This window comes from Coloeus monedula, assembly GCF_965178545.1.
Source record: "Coloeus monedula genome assembly, chromosome: Z".
In the NCBI taxonomy this organism is placed as follows: domain Eukaryota; kingdom Metazoa; phylum Chordata; class Aves; order Passeriformes; family Corvidae; genus Coloeus; species Coloeus monedula.
In genome coordinates, this window is record NC_138822.1 from 54,134,001 (window position 1) to 54,159,163 (window position 25,163).

At 40.5% G+C, this 25,163-nt stretch overlaps 2 protein-coding genes across 6 annotated transcripts in view; one reads left to right on the forward strand and one right to left on the reverse strand.

Moving 5' to 3' along the window:
* Positions 1–4,156, forward strand: part of GNE (glucosamine (UDP-N-acetyl)-2-epimerase/N-acetylmannosamine kinase) — a gene marked incomplete at both ends in the record, with an annotated part of 33,923 nt that extends 29,767 nt beyond the window's left edge. For 2 of the 3 annotated variants that reach the window (XM_082302165.1, XM_082302166.1), the window contains 4 exons: positions 1,174–1,395; positions 2,330–2,512; positions 3,095–3,211; positions 3,921–4,156. In XM_082302165.1, the coding sequence (XP_082158291.1) occupies positions 1,174–1,395; positions 2,330–2,512; positions 3,095–3,211; positions 3,921–4,156 (758 nt within the window). The remainder of the gene's footprint in view (positions 1–1,173; positions 1,396–2,329; positions 2,513–3,094; positions 3,212–3,920) is intronic. The other variant, XM_082302167.1, reaches the window with a different exon arrangement.
* A 6,134-nt stretch (positions 4,157–10,290) lies between these two features.
* Positions 10,291–25,163, reverse strand: CLTA (clathrin light chain A; the record flags this gene model as incomplete). Of its 3 annotated transcripts, none has more annotated exons than XM_082301155.1 (6): positions 10,291–10,369; positions 12,097–12,132; positions 14,740–14,851; positions 16,205–16,322; positions 18,215–18,252; positions 24,953–25,163. In XM_082301155.1, 6 exons carry the CDS (start codon positions 25,161–25,163, stop codon positions 10,303–10,305), a joined length of 582 nt encoding a protein of 193 aa, XP_082157281.1. In that variant the 3' UTR covers positions 10,291–10,302. The 3 variants fall into 3 exon arrangements, with proteins under 3 accessions (XP_082157281.1, XP_082157279.1, XP_082157280.1); XM_082301153.1 differs by lacking the exon at positions 10,291–10,369 and adding an exon at positions 10,856–11,050; XM_082301154.1 differs by lacking the exons at positions 10,291–10,369; positions 12,097–12,132 and adding an exon at positions 10,856–11,050.

Below are 25,163 nucleotides of genomic sequence, written 5' to 3' on the forward strand. Positions count from 1 at the left end.
TAGAATCTTCATTTTAGCTGAGAAATGTTCCGAAAGAAAAGTAGTTTGTTCCAGATTAAAACTTTTCTGAATTGCACAGTACAAAGAAAAACTAACTTGAACATGCTGTATACTTTAAAAACAACACTAAGGACTCAAAGCCATACAGAGAAATGTTAGTGCTTCAAATCAGATCTTACAGATTTAATGTTCAATTCAGCTGCTTGTCTTAGAGCTTTTATGGCTGCTTTCCATTACAACGTTAACCCTGGAACCATCTTTATATGTGACTCAACTACATAAGCTCTGTACAATAAAATGTTCACATTTTATTGTCTAGAGCTAAATACCTCCATAATCGTGACCTACTCTTCAGTGGTCCTGAGAGACTCCACCAACTCTGGAAGCCTCTCCAGCTAAGCAAACTGTTTGGCTAATAGAGCCTGCTACTGGCCTACTCTGTTCAATAGACAAATCTCTGAACACAGTTTTGATCTTTCACAAAAACAGTGTGTTTTTAAGTAAAAATCACTACTCTAGGTCTAGTGATTCTTTTTAGTCATTCTAAATCCTGAGAGTTGCAGCAGGCTTCCAGACACTAATAGTATTCCAGGGTTTGAATCAGGTATTTTTGCTGTTACGTCTTTTGCACATCACTAACAAGAAACACAACTATTAAGTAATTTGCTGCAATCTTGCCTGAAGTAGGAACATTAACTCTGGTTACTAACCATCTGGTTAGTCTTAAGATACTCGGCACATTGTGATTAGAGCCATGGCATGCTATGAATTATCTTCTTTACTTTGAGGGTGACTGAGCACTGAAACACACTGCCTGGAGAGGTTGTGGAGTCGCCTTCTCTGGAGATACTCAAAGCCCACATGGACAGAATCCTGTGCCACTTGCTGTAGGTGAACCTGCTTTGGCAGAGGGATTGGACTAGATGATCTCCAGAGGTCCCTTTAAACCCAAACTATTCCATGATTCTGTGTTCTCTACATGTCAAAAGTTGCACTGCCAGTAATACTTAAGAAATACTTAAGATAATTTTTACTTTCATGCTCTTCTTCAAAGCCTAGTATTGGGGGGGCGGGAAGAAATCTTGTCATTAGAAAAAGAAAAATGGATTTTTACTTTAAGTCTGTTACACAGATTTAGTTTTCATTTTTCTCTCCTGTATTTCTGGGACTTAGGTATTTCCACAGGTGGACGGGTAAACCCTCGAGAAGGAATTGTGCTTCACTCTACAAAACTCATTCAGGAGTGGAGCTCTGTGGATCTCAGAACCCCTATATCTGATGCTTTGCACCTGCCAGTCTGGGTCGACAATGATGGAAACTGTGCTGCTCTAGCAGAGAGGAAATTTGGTCATGGAAAAGGAATAGAAAATTTTGTAACACTGATTACTGGTACAGGTGAGTATGTTGTAGTTCAATGAAACCCAAAATCCAGCACCATCACTTAGAGGCTCAGCTATTCTTATAGGCATAAACATTACCACTATGCCTGGAAAACCAAAAATACTTTTGCTACACTATATGTTTGGTTTAGGGTGCTTTTTAATATTCAGGCAAATAAAACCACTTCCATAGTTTAAACTTCTTGATGAAAGAAGTTCTGCTGGTACAGCTACGCCAGCAAGAAAGGAAAATATGAGCAACCTTAGTTGGAATAATTTTGCTTTTTTTTAGCTTTATATCTAAATTCTCTTTAAACTTTAGAAATACAAGTCAGATCAGAATATGTATCTAGAAGATAAACAACTGAATATAAGAAAGTATGTTTATTAAATCTGAAATGCAAATGTGGGGTAACTTTTCTCATTTGTAAAGCATACAGTCCTTTAGATGGTGGCAGTAATAACTAGCTGATGAATTTACACCCAGTTTGGGAAGGGGCAGCAGAGGCTTGCACATTTAAGTGTCCTGGCCCTTTAACACACAGGTTTAACTGTCTAAATACAGCATTAGAATTTCTCTGAAGTGCAAAATTTTAAGGCTACTTGGATAGTTTTTTGCATAAAGAGCATGACTCACAAGCTTAAAAGATCTGTCATAGTTCAGTACCATCCATAGGCTTTTAAAAAATAGAAGCATTGTATACCATTTTGAGCCATACATGAATAGGAGGGAGCTATGAGCTTGCATATTAGGTGTGCCAAATAGAGAAGAGTTCTTCAACAACTAGTAATTCTTGGTTTCTAGTGTAGATCATCACTGATGCAAATTATTTTATCTTGTGAATAAACAAATGTCAGTGTCTCACATAACCGGGGCCTTTAAAAACTGTTGGGGAGCAGGGGGTGTCTGTTTTTTTTTTCAAACCATAGAAGTCTTAATGTCTTTGCAGGAATTGGAGGTGGAATCGTTCATCAACATGAATTGATCCATGGCAGTTCTTTCTGTGCTGCTGAGCTTGGACACATTGTCGTATCCTTAGATGGACCAGAGTGCCTGTGTGGCAGCCAAGGATGTATAGAAGCATATGCCTCAGGAATAGCATTACAGAGAGAAGCTAAGAAGCTGCATGATGGTATCTATTTACTCTGGTTTTCAAAACACAGTTACTTTGCAATATAGAAGAAATTTTCAAAGAAGGTATTAAGAAAAAAATAGATCTGCCTTCTTTTTCTAGGAGGAAACAAGAATGGGTATACAGGCAGCCTGCATAGTACAGATCTTTTTCAGTGGCAAGGAACATTTGGAACCACAGGTCTCAGAATTACCAGAAGCACACAGTAGAGCTTGTCTCTTCTTTTTCAGTATGATGTGAAGTGATCTGATAGGCACCCTGTGACGTTTGGTTTCACAGTGATTGTCTTTCAGCAAAAGCTTCTCAGTCTTAAATGTTTGAGAGTATTTATATTTTATTTATTTTTGGGTCCGACAAGACTAGTGAATTACCACACCCTAATTGTTTGATTCCCTGCTTCTGCAACTAGTTTCCTGAATAATATGGATATAATTACTTCAGCTAAACTCAGGGTTGTACATATTGTTCAGGATTCAGCATACACAGCATACAAGTAAAAGAGATGAAAAGATTTTAATTGCTTTTTTTTTTCACCCCTGACTTGCCACATTACCATGTTTTACTCTTGGCTTTCCTTTTCAGATGATCTGCTTTTAGTAGAAGGAATGTCAATGAAGGAGGAGGAGATTGTTAGTGCTGCACATCTTATTCAGGCAGCTAAACTTGGCAATACAAAAGCAGAGAGCATTCTCAGAACAGGTAAGAACATAGCCCAGAGTGTGGAACACATCCATGATTATATTTTTGGGATACAGAAATGGTAGTGCACTGTAACACTACAAACATCCTGAACATGTTGAGAACCTCTCAATATAGAAATTACTGATGGTAATGAGATTTTTAAATATAAGTGTTGGAGAAAATATCAGAAGTGTTAAAAGTGTCTGTTCCAGTAAGAAAAAGAAGATTAAAAGGTTCTGCAAAGATGAATTTATAAAAAAGAAGTAAATTCTCAACATTCCCATATGTGGGGATGCAAGTGAATGGCTAGTCTGAGGTAGCAAAGGCAATTTATGTGTTACTTTACACAGGATATTTTACTTGTTTACTAGCTTAAGCACAGTCCTCCCTTATACGTAGTTGTTAACATTAATATGGTAGAGTGATGCTTTCCTATTTTCTCTTTGCTTACAAGCATGATTCACACGTTGTTTTGTCTTTTCACTTCCATAACATTGAATAATGCATTATTGTGAAAAAAAAAAAGCCTTTTTTTTTTTTTTTTTAAACTTTTGAAAGAAAAGTTAATAACAGACACATATTACCTGAAAACATAAAGTCAAAACTCTGGAACAAAATACTTCACTGACTTTCCAGTGTTATTTGCTGCTAACAGAACTGTTTCAATTACTGATGCCAGAACTGCTTTGGGTATTCTACTCAATTTCTTTTTACTTCACCTTTTCAGCTGGGACTGCATTAGGCCTTGGCGTTGTGAACATTCTACACACCGTGAACCCCTCTCTTGTGATCCTTTCTGGAGTTCTAGCTAACCACTATGTTAATGCTGTCAAAGATGTGATAAATCGACAGGCTCTGTCCTCTGTTAAAACTGTGGATGTGGTGGTCTCAAATCTAGCAGATCCTGCTCTCCTTGGAGCTGCTAGCCTGGTACTGGATTATACCACACGTAGAATATACTAGAAGAATTATAGAAGAGTTAGAGGATTGAACTATTCAAATTCCTAATGGGTGGAGGGATTACTTTGCCCCAGCTTTTTCTTTGATGAGAGCAGCTAAGGAATCAGAGTAGTGTTCTGAGTAATTAGTGACTACTTCAGCATTTCCTAATTGAGGTATTATCTTTTTGTATTTTTCCTAAATTTCAGCTGACTTCATTGGAAGTAATGTGCAATTCTGGTTTTTTAAGCACCTCTGTTGGTAAGCCTATACCTTACTTTTTGAGTGTAGCTGAATTATTTATGAGCATCTCTTAATGAATGGGGATAATGTGTATGGTGTATAAAATTATAACTAGCACTTGGGGATCCATATCTCATTTCCCACTTCTGTGAAATGAGACATTTACCAGCTTTTCAGTTCCAGGATTCCACCCACAAAGTAAATATGATGTAATCACCAGGAGTAATTCCAGCAGGTAGTAATTCCAGTGGGTGGAAACAAGGGCCTCTACAATAAAAAAAGGCTACACCTAGAAATTCCTTTTCATGAAGGACTTGGTATAGGCAACCAAGTTTATTTATTATATTATCTCTAAAGGGCAGAGTCCCATTTTAGAAGCTTTTGCATATGAAGGAAAAAATCTACAGTCTAGTGAGCTTACAACCTGCAGAGAAGTCCAAACAAGCTGGTAAGTACAGCAGTGAGCATCTTTGTCTTCTGGCCATGGCCAATAGTAACATGTTTGCATTTTAGTCTTGGTGGATTTCTCAAGGGACTTAATCTACTACTCTAGGGGAGGGGGAACTGCTTATTCTTTGGTAGCCAGTTAGCTGAAATTCAGCCATGTGGCACATCTGATCATAAAGAATCTACCTTTCACTGCAGGGGGACACGGTGCACCCCCTCAGCCATTCGGGTGGCTGCATGTGCACTGTTCTTGTCCTGCTTTCACCATCAGCTTTTCATCTGACCCTTATCCTCACCTTCAGGGCATTCCAAGGCCTAGGAGGGGAAGGTATGTCAAATACCGGTGAAGGCTTGCCTAGGGAAGCTGTGGTTTGTATTTCTTAAGTGAGTCCTTGATATGTAGTCCTGTCTTTATCCAGCTGCTTTTTTTAGTGTACTTTCAAGATGCTGGAAAAATTGAAAAACCAACCCATCTATCAGCTAATCCAGAAAGATAGCTCTGGAGGAACAGTCACAAGACTATCCTGTCCTGAATTTAGTGACCTATTTTGACATTTAACTCAACCACTGATACTCTCAGAAGTCCAGTAATGCGTTAGTACAGGGGAATAAAAGGGCTATTTCCACTCTGCTCCAATCAAAATGAAACAATCTTCTGCAATCACTGCCCTCTGCTATACAATGAACTTCTGAATAGCTCTTAGTACACTCAGTAATTCTGTAAAATCCATATATAATCTATACAGATTGTCCTTTACTTCACCCTCTCTTCCACAAGGAATGCTAACTGATAACTCACATCTTCAGAGCAGATTTCAGAACCACCACCAAATCTCCTTCCTGCTGTCTCCGGGAAAAATCATGCAGCCTCTATACCATAGTTTCTCAGACTTGGCAAATACTGGTTCTTAATTGTTTGCCAAGTTGTACTAGGCTTTATGTAATCTAGGAGTTTTAGTTCCTTTTCCTACATGTCTTGGTTTACTGGATGATTGCCATTAACCTTCAATACCAGAGCATTAGCTCTATGAGCAAGCAGGTCAAGGAGAAACTGGCATTTCTCTACAGTGATAGAAGCTCAGATCAGGAGCATTAAGGTTCCAACAGTGAGGAGGCCTGTCATTTGATCTTTCCATCCTCTAGCATCACAACGAATGCCTGGCTGGCATGCCTGGCTAAAAGTGGGACCAGGCTTTTGCTTTCCAGACCCTCTGAAGCTCTGTATTTTTGGTATCTCAGATTCCAAATGTTTTTCCCTAGCAGCTGAAGGGAAGGTGCAGGCACAGAAAAAAACATGACAGACTAAAACACATTTGAAAAGTTTCACACCTTTAACGTCTAGTCATGTTAATAAAACGATTCTTTAAATGCTTTTGAAAATGCTTTTTTCTGTCAACTGGCCAAGAAGCTGCTGCATATGTACAAGTGGTTTATAAAATCAGAAAAAATAAAAAATCATATTTAATAGCGTAATAGTCATTTTGTTTGTCTCTCCTTCTTTCCCTGTTCAGAAGTGTCCTTTGAACTTCAGGTACTTAAATGTGGACCAGAGATTTTATGGACATTAGCACCCAGTTGTATCCAGCCCCAGAAGGAGCAAATACCAGATGTTCACAGAGTATCTGCAGTAATGTGCTTACTTGATGCTGGCCCAGTGTCCTTTAGAGCAGTCCATAATACGAAGATCATGGACTCCAGTGAGGACAAACCAACCTTTATATCCAATACTGGGAAAAACGTGTAGGAATGAAACCCCTTTCCACAGCTGTTATCAGTACTTCAGAGCCTAAATCAGCAGGGCATTCTCATTACCTGCATTGGCAGCACCTGCTTGTATTGCCTCTTGCATACTGGTTGGTTTTGCAGTGTCCGTGGTAAGTGCATGTGGTGTCCTAACTGCGGAAGCCTTACCGGCAATGCAACCGTCCAGCCCTCCAAGCAGAACTGCATGACATCAACAGCTTGGGCAGGACAAGTCCCCTCATGAACTTGGATGTTTATAATCAGCATTACATAAGCAAGTCGCAGCAGTAGAGTGCCAAAAGGTTGGGAAGCAAACTAAAATTGAAGTTCTTAGTTCTGTAACTTTTCATTCATGTAACCAGTATAATGCCCTACAAGTTCCTATACCACAATGTTTCTTGCAGCTGGTGGAAAAAGAATGCTTTGTCCACAACAGTTCTGCATTACCATAGAAACCCAAAGAGCCAGGACTTGGGATCATGAGGAGACCAGTTGAGTTTCGATAGCTATCTTTTTAAACATCATTGCTGATGCTTTGCACACCACATAGCTAATCCATACAGAATCAAGGTTTAGAATTTCTTTTTGGTTTCCTGACCAGCAAGTTTAATTATTAAGTATTTTGAATCTTTGATCTGCCATCCAAACACTTGGAAATAACAAGTTCATTCGTTTTCTGATGGTCTTGAGGTACTGTCCCTCTTCCACTTAATTGTAACAAAGTTTGTCAAAAACTTGCATGTATTACCAATGGAGGCAATGGCAATTTTGTATTACAAAAACACAACAGAGAGTAAGGTGCAGACAGGATTTATACTCGCATTCAGTGAAATCTGATCACCATGTCCTGCATTAGTAAGTATAAAACACCTGGGCTGTACACCCCTTGCATCATTCCAGATAATTTTGTTTGGATTAGAACTAGTGCCACAGCACAAGGTTCTGCAGAGGAACAAGCTTGCCTGCATGACAAGTACTACTGGAGGAATCCTCTTGGCAAAGGCTATAGACAACCATGTTGTCCTGAACTATATTTCATGTTGTACTGAAATACAAGTCAGTAATCTGTATGTTACCCTCTTAACTGGCTGCTCAGAAAAAAAAAAAATCAGCAAGAAACAGATAAGCCACACCATGTTGTTTTATGGCTGCTTAAAACTTACCCATGTTCCACAGGCTGAGGATGAATGCACAGCACTGTTGTTTTCAGGCTCCCTGATTTCCAGTAAACCCATGACCTCTCCATCCCCCTTCCTCTTTACAAATGCTTACTGTAATTTCAGACTGCCTGGCTGCTGGCTGCCACCTGATCAGAAGCTAAACAAAGCAAGTTCTATACCAGGATGTATTCAGCAAGTCCGCAGCTTCTCTCTCAATACTGCATGAGGTCTTCATGCACGTGCAGCTGGGATTATGTTTGAAGGATAGGAAGTGTCCAGGTTTTTTTCCAGATTCCACTGACTAGTGCTATGGAGATAAGCAGCAGAAGTGGGAAGTTAAAGCCAGTAAACAGGATTGAACATGCACAGCTAAGGCCAGAGGTAGCACAAAATTGTCACATGAAGTCACAAAACCAAGTGACAGATGCTGACCTTTGAAGAAAACAAATGTTTAGAAACACAGACAAGGGCATTGATTTTCCCAAATAAACCTGCATATTTCTTTTGCTGTGTCACAAGGTCTAAGTATCTAAAATAGATCTCAGACACAGAAAATGTCCTGACTCCAGGAGTGCTGGGTTTGGTTCTGAGCTCCCCAGTACACAAGAGACATAAGCACACCAGAGTTCAACAAAGAGCCACAAAGATTATAAAGCAATTACAGCATTTCTCTTGTGAGAAAGGCTGACAGCTGGGACTGTTCAACCTGGAAACAAGAAGGCTCAGGGGAATCTTATCAATGTATGTAAGTACCGGAAGCGAGAGTGCAAAGAAGACAAAGTCAGGCTCTTTTCATTTGTGTTATGACAGGAAACACTGAGCACAGACTAAAACACAGGAAGCTCCATCTGAACATTAGGAAACACTTCTATATTGTACAGGTATCAAAGCACTGGCAGAGGCTGCCCAGAGAGGTGGTGGAATTTCACTTCTTGGAGGTCTTTAGAAGCTGTCTGGACATGGTCGCGGGCAACAGGCTCTAGGTGGTTCTGCTTGAGCAGAGGGGTTGAACCAGACGACCTCCAGAGGTCCCTTCCAACCATAGCCAGTCTATGATTTTGTGACAGCACTGATAAAGGAGACAGTGAGCCAGCATACTTGAATATAAAATTAAGGCAGAAGAGGTAATCTGCAAAATCTCTGCATCCGAGGTAGCAGAGGTAATCAGAAACCACAGAGCTGCATTTTCAAGTGTTCCAGCAAGATGAAATACGTAAAAAAACTGCAAACACATTCTTAGATTCTACAAACACAGCATATAAAATACTGCTTTAACTTCTGTAACATTGCTTTGGCCTTGAATTTGAGTCTTTGCCCATTTTCTTGGATTTCAGCTCTAAACCACATCCATAGCCAGATAAAATATTCTGTAAGGTGATCAATAAATACCATAATTCAGTGTGCATTGACCCCTCTAACCTGTTGATCTTTCAAATTCTCCTAAATTCATATTAATACTTTAAGGACTGTATATTTAACGTAGTGGACTTTATTAAATTATCAGCTCATTTTGAAAGCCTTTGTTTTTAGAGCTTTTGAGTGAGCAGCGAAAAGGAAATTTTCAGTCAAGGTGAATGCATAACTGGTCAAGGCTAGCAACAAGTATCAGTATTCTGTGGACTTGCTCTGTGCTTCAGTCCTCTTGGACTCACCTGCCATATCCTTGTGCAGTTCAGAAGATATCTTCTTGCATTAATCTTCCATGGAATCAAGCTTCCAGACCTTTAATCTACTATCATTGTCATCACCACCCATCAGTAGCGTGCGAACACACTTGCAAACATGAGAGTTGCTCCCATCACTACAGACAACACTAAGGTACAGTTTTAACTACTGCAGCCCAACTGAAAACCATTTATTCACTATCTTACCCACCAAGGGGACATAGCTGCTAATAAGACAGCTGCTGTGCAGCAACATCCTGAGCCTTAGTACATTTTAGTCTGCATGTGCAACCCTTTTCTAACTGCCTGGACTAACCTTCCAGCTTGTACATAAAAGGTATTAAAGCTATTTTGCGACACACCAGTTAAGATGTTGTGTCTTTGATAAACATGGTGCAATAATGTAGAAGATTGAACAGATTAGTTTTAGAAGATAGACAGCTAAGGTAAGGTTTAACAGAGCAAGGCTAGAGTACAGCTCCTGTGAATGCTGGGTGAGCCAAGGAAGCAGAGCAGACATTTTCTAGATCAGTTTGTTTCAGATTCAACCACCCTGGCAGACAGAGCTCCGACCTGCAGATGAGCAGCAGTAAGAGCAAGTCTGCCCTTCTCTTGCTCTCCAGCTCTCCAGTTCACCACCCTAGAGGGAGAAAGTGTCTGCAGAGGTCAGTGAGGACAAGGACACAGTTCAAAAACAGCTGAACAGCCTCTACACCACACATCTTTGCACATGAAGACAGCATTGAATACCTAGCAGAACAGAGTAAGCAGTAGAATATCAAAGGTCTTAACTACTCAGTGCCCTCTACTTTTTGTTGAACCTGAGATAGGCAGCCAGACTGACAGCAGAAAACTACACAGTGACAGAAGAAAACTATACAGAACAACTGCTTACCTGTGTAAGGCAGTGTCCTCAGTCCCACTGGAACCAAGATAAGCCCCTTAACAAGCCCGCTGTTTCAGTTTTCTTGAGCTTCTGTCTAGTGTGATAAATTGGATAGGGGAGCAGTTTTTAAACTAAAGCTCTCAAGAGCTTTAAGAAAGCTTAAACAAGCAATGAGGACAGCCTTGCAGAGACCAGAAGTACTGCTGGCTGGACAATCACCAGGAAGGTGAAATCACTAGCAATTAAGAGAAATGTTTACTCACACTTAATTCAAACACCCTCTGTCAAAAGGAAGGAGGAGACCTTCTTAATTCATCCAAAGTCAACACATTTTGCTGTTTAACAGATCTTTAATATCAGTAATGTGGGAAATGACACCTCAGTGCACAACAGCACAGAGACTACACTTTTGGAGGTTCTCCCATTTCAGACATAGAAAGGAAACATCAGGAAGAACATGCAATCAAACAATGATCAGCTCTAGATACATCATGATGTGGTCCAAAAAAAACACATTGAAACAATTAATCAAATTACTGCAAACATAGCTTCTCTGAGTAAGGTTAAGATATTGCATCTGTAGTGTTTCCATTGAGCTTTGCTTCAGCGAACCAGCGGAGCCTGCTTGAGTGAGATGAGGACTGAACGCATGCGGGACACATCTTTTGCCTGCTTACTAGACTTGGGATTAAAGTCACAGAGCTGAGCCACACGTTCCCACTCAGTGCCCGGAAAAACTTCTTCCGCATCATTCACAAAGGCTTCTTCAGCTGCCCTAAAAGCAATGCAATGCACCTTGTGTTAATGCCCAGCATATAAGGCACTCCTTCCCTCTTACAGGATGCAGTTTCTTTCAGCATGTTTCATAAGAAATGTGACCTGACAGCTGCTTGTGGACATTATGGCCACTCAAGCTCCCACTGCCCCAATCCTGGAGATGAAAGTAGATTGCAGTAGTATGCTATGCACAAGCAGTGCTGAGGATTGCAGAGGATTGTGTAAAATGTTGGAATACAGGTGTTTGGTTTTAAGAATAGGTATTGAGTCTTTGTCTAAGGAGTCACCACACAAGCTTCCAGGAAGTAAAGTACTTCTATGTAGGCATTTTATTTATGGAGAAATGCCCAGGTCTTAACTAGTTAAGCCTCTGCCACTTGATGGCTTATACTGGACATTTGCCAACTGGAAACGTACAACTGCCTGCAAGCATGTCTTAAACAGGTTCCATCTGAGGATTTAAATCAGCCCCAAGGCCTACAGGCCATCATAAAACTATCTGCTGATGATTCCCAGTGCTGTAGTGAAGCAGCATGAATCATACGGAATTTAAGTCATGAATCCCCTGCCTGTGAGTGCAATAGACTACAGCATATCTTGGCAGAGGAGATGACTTGTTTGAGGTCATCTCACAGAATAAACATTTTGCCCCTGTTCTCACCCTAAGGAGACTCTATGGAGGCTTTGTACATTATGTACTGGATAGTGCCAGTTGCTTCCCAGCTGTATTATTTTGGCTTTTCTATGCTGCCAATAGCATTGCTTCAATGCAGGGATAACACTCCAGCATCTAGTTTACATGAACTGTGGGGCACTGGTAGCTGCCTGAGTGCAGAAGCAATAAGCATCAGGAGATCAAACCAAATCCATCTACTCCAACAAGCAGTACAGAGAAAGCAGTGAAAATGACTCTCCCATGAGGGTTCAGCACTATTCACAGGGATGATCAGGTTACAGACACCACTGAAGACAAGGATCACTACAACACTGCTACTTTATGTGACATGACACTTTTAAGGGGCAGTGAAGATTTTTTTACTTAACTGTTCTAGGCTGTAGCAAGGATGATTTATGTTTGTGCTTAAAGGTGAAGAGAAGAAAAGAAACAAGGAGAGAAAGTTTAAGTCAGATATAGAAAATGAGAATGAGTTTAATGCAGATGATTAGCTGGCTGAACATGCACTAGTAGCTTAGCCTACATTCAAGAAACAGGCAGCCAGTTTTATATTATGCAGCACTTACACTGCACATTTGCACTGGACATACGAAAATAAGGGTTTTATTGAAAAAAATCTAACAAAACCAACTCCAGGAGACTTCAGAAAACACCACCTGTAAATCCATCATTTCACAAGTCTTGGTTTACATCCACCTACAGTTAGCTGTGATTTTCACACCAAACCTTCAATATTAATGCACTCAAAGCCATAACACGGCTCACCAGTACACCTTCTAAAGGTGTCACCTAGAATCTGTGACATGTCCATCTTTCAATTCAAGTCTACAAATTAAGGGAAGAAATTAAAATACATGAACAAGCCAATGAACATTGCAATCCTTCTACCCCTCAGAAACTAGTGTACTCACTGGGGCTTGAAAGTCATGGTTCTGTTTTCACTAATCTATTAGGCTGGCAAACTATCTACACAGCTCCTAAATGTCTTCCCAGCAGCTTACGCTGATTTCCCAATACCACCTTCTTGTACTTTCCATCTGTTCTCTAACAGCCTCCTATTTCTATATGCACACACACTTTCTACCCTGATTTATATCCTTTCTACCTTCCTTGGCTTGTGAACCTTTATGAGCAAGCACTGCTTGAATATTTTTCTGAAATGTAGGCAAAGCAGGTGGTCACTGCCTGTTACTGAGTTAAACACTGCTTCTCTGTGAAGGACTAAATACAGCACCCATGTGAAACTGCAGGCACTAACCCACACCCCCAGCAAAGCACCTTGCTAAGCAATGTTCACTGGCCTAGAAACAACTACAAACCCTTAGGTCTAAAGATACGAAAGTCATTAGCAAAATTCCAGTGGTGTGTACACTACATCACTAAATCTGAAAGTGCTAGGCTTTGTGCCGTGCATACAAGAGAACTGCACTTAATACTGCAGACTAGAGTCGGTCCGAAAAGTAAATACTCGGAAGCCACCTTCAGACATTCAGCACTGTTTCTGATCTTGCTTATTATCATGTCGACTAGCAAGCAGAATTAGTAGTTAAGCAACATACACATAACCAATCACGTCAGCGAAGGGTTGTTTGTAGAAAGCTTCATCTGCCACCCTAGGTAGCAAGTAGTCCAACAGGCAAGCAGGCAGGAGAAAAGAGATAAGGATGAGAAGTACGGAACACAGCTGGAGGCAGTTTTAACAAGTACGTTAACCTTGCATCACCTAAACTTATTGTAACAGGAAAGCAGTTACCACATGGAATGTATCAATTAAGCCATTGGTCAGAGGGGCAACACAGACATTCTGCTACATCCTAGAAGTTTGAACCAGCTAGTTGAGGACTACAGCCCCAATGTTAGCATTAGACTACTCCCAGAAGACAGAAACTACCATCGGGCAAGAGATCTCACCAGGGTGATGAGAATGCCAAACACTTCTGTGAAACACTTGATTAATGAGCCCTGCTCCAGACTCCATATCCTGCACTCAAACACTGGCCATAATAAAGCTATGAGGGTATCATGAGCTCTGGCCACCAACCTAGAGTAGATCTAATCCTGTTTCCCTTTCTTGGGCCAGCCAAAAGATAGTGAATGGAAGTGGCAAATTCATAATTCTGTAGGCAGTGTAGGCCTCCTTTCTTCCTTTAGAAAGAGATGTAGTCTACCTAGGACTTTCTTAATTAAGATAAACCTGATGGCCATTTTGATAAGAGAAGTGGTGTTTCAATTAAAAAAAAAAAAAACCAAAAACAAAAAGAACAAAACAGCAGTTCATCTTGAAGCCTGTGAGTTCCCAAAATATAAAGCAGTCTTTATGATTACCTGGACAGAATGAAGTAGAGATTTAAGAGGCATTAAGTCAGTTCTATCACATTTACCTTCATGTAGCTTGAAGTCAAAATTCCACAGGGAACCTCTAAGAAAGTGTAAGAGCTTGCTAGTCCAGCAACCAAGACATCAGTTGCTGCTGCAGGACCCATAACTAGACAATTCAAACCACCACAGACACAGTCAGCATTTAGTTTTTTACTAGTAGAACTGAGTCATGTTATTTCTGAACTGCTTCCAAAAAGAGCAGCAGAAGATTTTAAGATATTTAATGACATAACCTGTAGCAAAGATTAACTAGAATGCCACTTCCATATGTTCTAAAGAAAGCAAGTAAGAATGCTAGTCTCAGGGTAGGTAACTGCGGTCACTGAAGGCCTGTGCAGCTGGGATCATGCCAACAAGTGGGTAAAGTAAAAAATTTTCTGGCCATGTTCAAGCTTCATGTCTTAAGGAATCTTCAGTAATTCTTGATCATCATCTTAATGCTTCCTCTTGCTATTCTTGGACATTTAATTTAGATTATTTTAAAAAACTTTAAAAAGGTAGGTAGTAGGAACGCTTACTTTAATGATCTGAAGGACTACTGCCTTAGGACATACAAGAAGTATTCTAATCTACCTCCCACATTATTTTCATACCCAGTACTATAACTCTTCTGATGGCTGGAGAAACTTTACCTGTTACTGGCTTTTGTTTTCTCAAGTTTTTCATCTTGCCTTGCATACCACTCTTCCAACTCTTTTATTGCTTTCTCTTTCCATTCTGCTTCCTGCTTTCGTGAGTTTGCATCTGAAGATTTAAGAATTGCTTTGTCAGTCACACTTGTATCCAAATGCATCTTGCAAACAATTCAGCTGATGGCTCAGGGTGCACTCTAGTGCAGACAGTTGCTTCACCAACTCAGATAAGGTTTAGGAGATTTTCTGATTTAGGCTATGAGAACTCTAAATACTACAAATGTTCAAAGGATTAGCTAAACAGAATCCCTGTGCTGCGTAACCGGGGCAGTCCACTTCAGTTTAAGATAGGCATTTTGCAGAGTAGTTCAGATTCAGTAAGTCTGTTGGTCTGCAAACTCCTCAAACCAGAAACAGTCACCTTGCTATGCCAGTGCTGGAACAAAGCTTAGTAAAGCCTCTATGCTTAGACAAAGCAAAGGCACCTGGCACTCTGCGTACTTTTACGCACAGCCTACAGTTCAGAACAACCTCATCTGCTGTAACTAGCTCAAAAGAGGAGCAAAAGAGTCAGCTCTATCCAGAATCACATTTTACAGAAGGTTTTCTCCTACCAGTTTCAAGCAAAGGCTCCTCCACCATGTAAGTGGGAAGCACACCAGTTTGTAGTCTCTTAAACGCTGTCCATGGGTAGGTACCACTGCATTTGATAGCCGTATTTAGTTTAGTTAATAATCCATTACTTTCTTAATTTAGTTATTAGATTTGACAACAGATGGCCTCAGCAATTACAAAATGAGTAATCTTTATCCTTTGAAATAAAGTACTAATGCCTGCAGTATTTATTATCATCTTTTTAACTTACAAAAGCTGTTCATTTTCTGTCAGCTTATCTGTAAGTAAAGGTTCAGAGAGCCACTTGCTTGCTGACACCCACACCAGTATTAAGTCTGTTTACTAGAACACTCATCCAGGCTTGCTCCTCGAACTCAGGAAGCATGTAAGGACTCCGAAGAGGCAGTGCCACGGTTCAGAATTCTACTGCTTAGGAATCATAGAATGGCCTGAGTTGGAAGAGGCCTTAAAGATCACCCAGTTCCACCTCCTCTGCCATAGGCAGGGACACCTTCCACTAGACCAGACCGCTCAAAGCCCCATTCAGCCTGGCATGGAGCATCCACAAGTTCCCTGGGCAACCTGTGCAGTGCCTCACCACCCTCACCATAAAGAATCTTTTCCTAATGGCTAATCCAAATCTACCCTCTTTCTGTTTAAAGCCATTACCCCTTATAAACTAGACATCCTTGTAAAAATTCCCTTTCCAGTTCTCCTGTAGGTCCCCTTTAGTTACTGAAAGGCTGCTCTAAGGTCTCCCCAGAGCCTTCTCTTCTCCAGGTGGAACAACCCCAACTCTCTCAGCCTGAGAGACGCTGATACTAAGTTACTCAACAAATACCATGCTTACCAAGTTGCTCCAGGCGCTCCTTTTGCTCCTCTCTCCACTTACGAATACTTTCTGGTTCTGATTGCAGTCGATCTACTTGGGAAATGGCAGCATAGCAGTCTGTGGGACCATTACTCTCCTTAGAGAAAAGGAATAGTACAGTCATTTGTGCATAACAAGTATTTCAGATAACTGCCTGCCAGCTACATAAAATTAGGCTACATTTGAACTGAGCCAGTAACACATTCATCTGATGTTATAACACACTTCCACCATTAACAAGAAAAACATCTTGCCACAAATTACAGCAGGATTGAAGGAAATTAACACTAGACTGCTTCCAGAAATCAGGAATCAAACAAAAATTCAAGACAACTGGAAAGACAAGTGCCACAAACACTTAGTGCCAGAGCACTAAGCCTGAAGAATGAAGAAGAAAATGCCTAGCACCTCACTAAACAGCTGTAGGCCAGATATTCTCTGAATTCATCTCACCTTAAATATTTGCTGTGAAAGTAATCTTTATGGTTTTGTGCACAGGAGTTTGAAACATTCTTTGCAACTTAATTGTCTACTTCAAGAGATATTTGCATACCACATTACAAAATCTGGATTGCTGTATGCAGCTTATAACACAAGAGGCATTTCAATATTTAATCATCAAAACAGTGAGAGTACTAGCATCCTTTTCACAATATAACATCTCAAAGACTTGAAATTAATAGGGCTAGCATTAACACACCAGATTTACAAAGCTAATTAATATTGTGCTATTTGCTACAGAAGATACTCCAAGTTTAACAACTTTTATTGCTACATCGTACCCCCAACAGAGTTAAGAAATACCAGTCCTGAGAGTACCAGATCGATTGCAGCTGACAACAGATTTGGCTGTGCCTTGCTCCTCTTTGGACCTCCTGTAGCCCTCAATGAAGGAATAATGCAAAGAGAAGAAGCTAGGCTGGTGCAACACCACCAGGCTTCACATTTCATCCAAAGCAAAATAAACTGGCCAGCTGCAGGGCCAACTAGTTACAGGTGGCTATAACAAAAGTTAGTATAGCCTATTCAGTCTCTTCTTTCTCGTTAAAAGGAAGCTCTATCAGCCAAAGCAACAGGTCTCTTAGAAATCCAAACACAAAATCAAGGCATCTAAAGGGAGCAATCTACCTTCTGTTGTACAAGGAAGCACAACGGGCCTGTAAAATACAAGTTGTCTCATCAATCTCACAGTACTGTTGAGGATATAAGAATGTCAGCAGCAGTGAAAGCTGTTTGTGTCTCCACAAAGCTCAGCATTCACTTAAAACTCTAAGGAGAAGTAAATCACTCATATGTTGCTTCCTTCCCAAGCATTCACTTAATCAGGGCTAACGAGCCAACTGTGACACCAGGCAATGACGATGCCTTGAACATGGTGTGAAATTCAGTTACAACACAGTGATTGCCTTAGCATGCCTTATTCCTCCCTGACATCAGTAAAGAAGGTATCTTCCTCTTTTGTCATTTCCCTGGCTGTCTAACATGTTTTCATACTGCAACTGAGCTTTTTAGCCATCAGCTTAATTTCATGCAACTTCATGGCACTAAGAAATGTTTAAAGTTTTCAGTCCATTCCTTCTAAGACCATCTTGATAAGACAACCAGGATGCATGAATTATCTTTAAAGAGCAAGCAAATCTGAAAACTCTGCTTTAAACTAAGTAATCAGAGCACACTTTCAGCTTAACAGCCAGTGGAAAGTCAATGCAAAGTCATATCACAGAGCCTGTCAGTCTGCTTTACAGTGCTTATGTACTGCTAAGCCACATTTCAAAATGAACTGCTGTTTTAAGTTGCCTCTAAGTTCAGAAGAGGGGCATAACTAAGAACATTGACAACTTCATGAGATGAGCTACCAGAATAGAAGCTCCTTCTCATATATGAGACAAAATTACTTTAAAGACAAGAAATAGGAAGTATTAGTCTATATTAAGTTAAAGTTCTTGGAGTAGAACAGCACATTCTAAGTACAGAATACTTCTATCTTACCTGATAGACATCCCCGTTAACCACTCCATCAACAGCATCTGTAAAGAGGTGACTTGTTTAGTCATTTGAGAAAAGATAGAACAGCCAGATTTACTGATTTCTGTAACTTGTATGGAAAGCTTTACTCGAGCATGTAATGTGGGAGTTGTGAAAGTGAGTGTTCCTTGATACCCTGCAGGGACACTTCTTCTCCCTGCACTTTTCTGGACAGGCATGAAAAACCAAGTGAGCCATCATTCTGCAGAACCAGAAATACAAGGTCGTTTCTTCGTCATGAGATCCTGCTTCTAACAACATAAACAGCAGAGCTGATACTGCTGAGAAACTGCTACAGACTGCATTCTAAACCTACTCCCACTTTGTCCTCTCTCTCTTAGAAGCTGAATACTATACAACTGTTCTGAAGTTAAGAAGGATGACTGCCACTTTTTTAGTGCCTACCTGGAAGATTAACAATCCTGCAGCCAACACTTAGTAATTTGTCCTCTCTCTCTTAGAAGCTGAATACTATACAACTGTTCTGAAGTTAAGAAGGATGACTGCCACTTTTTTAGTGCCTACCTGGAAGATTAACAATCCTGCAGCCAACACTTAGTAATTCTTATCCTAGTGTGGTTACCTCCTAATCAGCTATAAAGATATAGCTAACATTCCTAGCAAAGTCACCTTTCTGCTACCATCCGTGATGACATCCTTGATAGCTTCCTACTTCAGTTGCAGCATTATTATTTCTGAAGTGACAGTGGCAATAGAGCCTCAGGAACAGGATCACCTACAAATCTTTGCCACAGAACCCTAAAATTTCATCTTTTTAAAACACAGCCATAGGGAACACATGCCAGTTGTGAGGCAAACTTTTAAGTTTTTGAAACTATTTAAATCTCTGGACTATGTAAAATACACCAAGATTTTCAAGAACTGCAAAATCTCAGCAGGGCATCTCTCAGGAGCAGCACCACATAACATGTCTGCATTATATAGCAAGTAGTCATGTTACTACCTTTCTCTCACCCTTAATGCCACCGCAGACAAATTGATCACACAGAAGTGTTTCCACCATGTTAATACACCACTCCGTGAAAGGAGTGACTGTACCAAACAGTAAGAAGAAAAATCAAGTTATTTTGCACCACCTTGTTAAAAAAAAATAGCTGACTGACCTAAAACTAAGCGAGTTATGCTGTTGTATCCTCTTATTTGTGGCTAGGTATGCACCAGTTTCATACTACTAGTGAATGGCACACAGGAAGTTCTTCATATTCCTTTATCAGGGAACTAGGCAAGTGTTTTAAGTCTTTATCTCTGAGCCCTGAAGAGCAATCATTAACTGTGTTAGGGAGAGGACTGTAAATTCATCAGTTCGTGAATAGCAGTTAAGTTGGAGGATACTAGTCCCCAAGAACATAGTTACTAACTTTAGTAGGACAAGACAAATTAAGAAAAAATAGTTTTTCAGTTATGAGAAACTGATATTTTATAACTAGACTCCTACAACTGAGAAATGGTTGCTACTTTGTCTGATTGCTACTCCTCTGCAAGGTATAGGAGGCCTTTACAAAGACTAAAGTCAGCTGGGTGAAAAGGCTCATAAATCTTGAGGATGCTTCCAAGAACAGTGATAATATGGTTAAGTTTTCTTGTCACACCAAAAAACATTCATTATGTTCTTCACTACTCAGGCTGGTAGTCTGCTCAGGTAAATGGAAAAACATCATTGCTTAAGGCTGTGCCTGAGATGAAACACATTGGTTTGTCTAAGGGCCATTTTTGTTCTGCACAGAAACAACCACTAACAGACACTGAACTAAGTGTTTCCAGAGGGCACCCAGGTCAGAAGCACTAACAGCATTAGAACAAATTTCCCATCTGTTCTGAGCTCCCTAGAACTTGCAATTAAGCTGCAGTGTCAGCATGCTGACTGAGCATATCACAAGCAGAAGAGGAAATAGAACTGTACCAGCATGCTGTAATATGCCAATACAAGTGTGCTAACTGGAACAAGACCAATAGTCAAGCATTCCTTCACTTCATCTCTCCAGTCTCCATGCTTGTATGAAGTCTACAAAAACTATGTGTTTGCCAGCCTTCATATCAGTAATCAATGCTAGTTGTGTATCAGATTTTTCTGTTCACAGAAAGATACAATTTCATAACCAGCTTCCCACTGAAAAAGCCTAAATAGTGGTACTGCCATCATAACATTTTCACCAGTCATGAACAATGAGACACCTCTACTGGCTTCAGAGTCTGTCCAATTCTATCACAGTATCATATCTCCTGAAGTTGACATCCACATATTTAGAACTATCTCGGTTTGTAATGATCGATATTCCTTCTTGTTTGCTTTTGAACTTAAGAGAAACTCTTCTTTTTAAGGGCACTGTTGCAATGAACACGCCCAAACATCTACAGTTCTGCAACACATGCTGACAATATGGTAATAATGAACTTTCATACAGCAACACAGATACTTTTTAGAGTCTGGAAGAGTCTGGAGAGGATAAATCATATCAGCTGCCTTGCATTCACAGGAGATACAACACCCAAGCTCGCCAGAAATAGAAAGCTAGCATCAGTGCCCTCCACATTTACTACAGCTTACAAAAGAAAAGGCTGGGTAGTTTGAAGATAAATACAAAAACCATTTTGTCACTTCAGTCCTAGAAGTCAATATATGGCCTCAGAGGTTTACCACAATGATGATCAACTACTCTGAAGGCTACTACTGGCATAATTGCCACTCAGTACCTCTTGGCCTAAAAGGAAGTTTGCTTAGCCTTGTTCACCAGAGTCTGTAAAGTCTTATTCTCAATGCAAAAGAGGGCTGTTACCAGAAAAGTCAGAGGCAGAGCTTTGCAGTACATTGAAACATTTTTCTTAAAACAGTTTTAAAATATAAGTATTTTTTATGAGTTACCTTCGGCATCTCTTTTATACAATAAGTACTCTATTTCTACGTACTGCTACTTTCGGTGAGCTAGCAGCTCAAGTTAGAGCAACAGAAGAACATGAAGTTTAATATATTCTGACATAAGGTTAAGTAACTTCACCACTCAAGGCCTAGTTTCCCATCCTTTTTCTTTTAGGCACAGTCATGCTTTCCTCTTACCTACCTCTCACCCATAAGATGATAAGAAAGAAGAATCTTTTACAAAGCTTTTGTTTACATAGTTGTGCAAGAACCTGGGGAAGAAATAACTTTTCTAGCCATAACTCATTCTCATGCCTCTGTGCAAAATAAAGGCAAGCAACTCAGGAAGAGTGCTTCTTTCCTGTGTTTTAGTTCTAATCTGCTATCTTATCAAAACTCATTAGTTCCCTCATTTTCAATGTAGTCAATAGGCTAGAGCTAAAACACACCTGTAGTAATGCTGTCCTATAACAGCTTCTGTAATTTTCCAATTTAACACCTTCTGTAATTTCCACCTTCTGTAAATTTCCAACAGTATTCTCTTGAAAACAAAACAAAAAAAAATAGATTTTTCTGTCCTGACTTCATAATAATGCAGCATCAATAATACAAGCTAAACAGATACCATCCCTTTATCATACCTTCCTCAGTGCTGTTTTATGGGGCTCTGAAGCCTCAGATGCAGATTGCATAGCAAAGCCCAGATCAATGGCTGTTCAAACAATTAAGAAAAAAAATCAACAGTCACAGACAAGAACTCTTTCTGTCTGTGGTGATAACTACAAATTTCTAAACAATTTTCAAGCAAATTGATATTCAGTTCCTGAAAGGCTATTAAATGAAACACATAGACAAACCACCAGACACAATTAATTTTCTTAATTGCTAGAGGCTCATGAACATCTTTAGAAGATAGAGAAACATAATTCAGTCAAGTTCACATAAAACTTACAGAGCTTGAAAATGGGAAGGTAATGTTTGAGATTAGTCAGCCTACATTAAACCTGTGTGTATTTGCTTGATTGTTAACATATATAACTGCTTGTCTTTGAATGAAATTCACCCTAAGAAGCTACTCGACAAACTACCACAAGGATTTTGTATTGCCCTACAGTATCTAGAAGCCACACATTTACACTTGAATTCTCTCTCTCTCTCTCCTGCTCAGAGAACGTAGTAAGTGAACTGATACAACCTCAAGACATACTATTGTCAGAACTGGACTCCAAATACATGGACATTGGTTCATCACTGAAAAAGAAATCTCATAAGACTTCATGTTCCTAATTCCTAGGCAACAGCCTTGCATTACTTGATTTATACAGTACTCCCTGCTTTCTGAAGCAGGGATTATGCTTCCTCTTCCAAGGAAAGTAAGATCAGGTTTTTGCATGCCCAGGCAGCTTGAATGCCATAGCTATTTACATAATGAATGTCCTACTGGATCAGGCCAGTATTCCAGCCCTGACCATGGCAACATGAAGCAATGCTGTGTGAGACTCATGAGCTTGGCAACATTCTGCCATTCCCCCCATACTCACCCAGTATACACCATTACAACAATTAACAGAATTCCCAATATTGATATTAACAACTCGTGAAGCTCACTTCTGTCCATGTATTTGTCTAATAATTTATCAAGAGACTGAAATTTAAAAACTGTTTGTTGAAGAGACACTATGATTCTTGAAGTGTATTTCAAGAAGCTGATGATTGCTTGTCACTATATCTGAAGTTAAGATCTTCAAACTTCAGTTGAGAGCTGCCCAAGTTATTACTTTTGGCCCATTTTACAAAGAACTTATCCAATAGACCTGTAAATAAGGAGTTCAAAAAAGGTTGCGGTTAAAAAAAGTAAATCCACAAATCCCTAGTCACGATGCTTAAGGATTTACATAAGAACTTGCATTGATTCAAGAAGAAATTTGCATTCACCTATTCAATTAGAGAAGATTTTAAAAAGCTAATATGCCAAAGACTACAACTCTCTGATATTTAAGGTGCAGATCAGATGATAAATGTCTAACACAAACAGCAACAGAAATCATTAGATCATTTGTCACCATGCCTGAACCAGTACATTTTGCATGGCTGAAGTCTGTGCTTTGTAACATGGAGGGAGAGAGTACAGGCTCTGACAGTCAACAGATATCAATGTTCTTTTAAAAAACAGGACCACCAAAAGTCCACAAGCATCATCTCCCATGCCTATTTAACAGGTCAGAACATAAATGCAATCCCAGGGCGTAAAAGAAAGCAAGATGACATACCGTTCCTGCCTAGACTTCCCAGATCCTTGGATCATATGATCATATTTATTATTTTATGAACCTCTTTCTAAAATTCTCCAATAACACCTTTGCATTTCATGACAAGTCAACTTACATTACTTGAGAGAAAACTCTTGAAAGGCAGTTTAAGAACTACTTTTAAATGTCAAACCTATCTGGAAGCTCTTAACAAACTGACTTTTTGACAAGGAAACACTTTGCAACAGTCCTCACTGCATGTATGTAGAGAATGTACTCTTCTAGTTGTTCAAGCACCTTCTAAGAAAGGCAAATGATAGACTTTTTTTCAACTGAATTAGTTTTTCAACAGCTACGTTAATGTTCCAGAGTCTGTTTTGAACATAAAGCCTGTATAAGGCACAATGTTTGTCTAAGACTTCTGAAAGTAAGAAGGGAAGTGTCCATTGTGTCTGTTTCTGCACAATACATAGAATACAGAAGTCAAATTATGTATGATACTAAAACAGGATGGTGTTCTGGTAACAACTATCCTCAAGTTCTTGTGCTGGAGTAAGATAGTCCCCAGTAAACACCTTTTTTTTCAGGAGTATGTAATCCATATGTTTTGGACCTTATGAGTGAGCTGACGTTAAGAGCAATGCTACCACTAAATAAGCACTGGAAGGTCTCCATTACCCAATTTATCTAGATGATCTTTATTCCCAGAGATACTACAAACCTGCCTCCTCATACGTAAGATATGCCAGTAATTTCTGATACCAGGTTGCAAAATGAAGACTTAATTCTAAAGATGTTCCGACAATGAACTGGGGAGCAGTTATTCAATTCACTCTGAAGAAGAGTGGCATTCTGCTGCAGTGATAAAGGGATGTCACATGAGAGCAAATAGGTTCCTGTGACCCTGGTGACAAGTAGAAGCGAAGTCTTCCGAGAGTGTTGCAACATGAACTCCCTTCCACTCAGACTTCAGTTAAAACCTTTCATAATGGGAAGTGTTTATTTTGGGCAGCTTTAGCTACCATTAAACTAACTGAAAACACACTAACTATAGGTCCCAACACACACAGTTCCCAGCCTCCTCCAAACGCGGGTTCTGCAGTGTCGGGTTTGCTACGTTCAGTACAAAGGTTACCAAGGAACAAAGGCTAAAAGTTTAGTAAAATTAAACATTAGCTTAACTGCTCTCATGGTTTAAGACTGAGATCACCCCCGTTGGAGACAGAAACTCAAGTGGTGGACTTATCCAGCTTTCAGAAGCCCTTCCTCCAGGCAGGCTCCTGGATTAGACGAGATCAGCACCGTCCGCATTAGGACATGGGCACTCCTTAGGCATCTTCAGGGGATACAAACTACAACCTAGGGAGCAGGGAGGTAGCTCACCTTACGGCACAGCGCACCCGGGACGGCTCCGACCCATCCCAGGGACCACCCCTGGGCAGCGGAGCCCCACTCGGGCAGAGCGCCGGGGCGAGGGTCCCGCCGGACGCGCCCCCGCCCGGCTGCGGCGCCCCCGAGGGACAAGGGAAGCCGGGACTCCTCGCCCCCCAGCCCCACCCGGCCCCCAGCAGGGCGTACCCGCGACGAGGCCCTCGGGACCCTGCAGCGCCTCGGGCACCTCGCCGTTTTCCAGGATGCCGTAGCCCTCATCGTTCTCGATGCCTGCGATCTCGTTCTCCTGCTGCGCCAGGAAAGCGGCGGCGGGATCCTCCTCTCCGCCGTCGGGCGCCCCGTTCCCGGCGGGCGGCTGCTGTGGCTGCTGGGCACCGAAGAGCTCCATGTCGGCCAT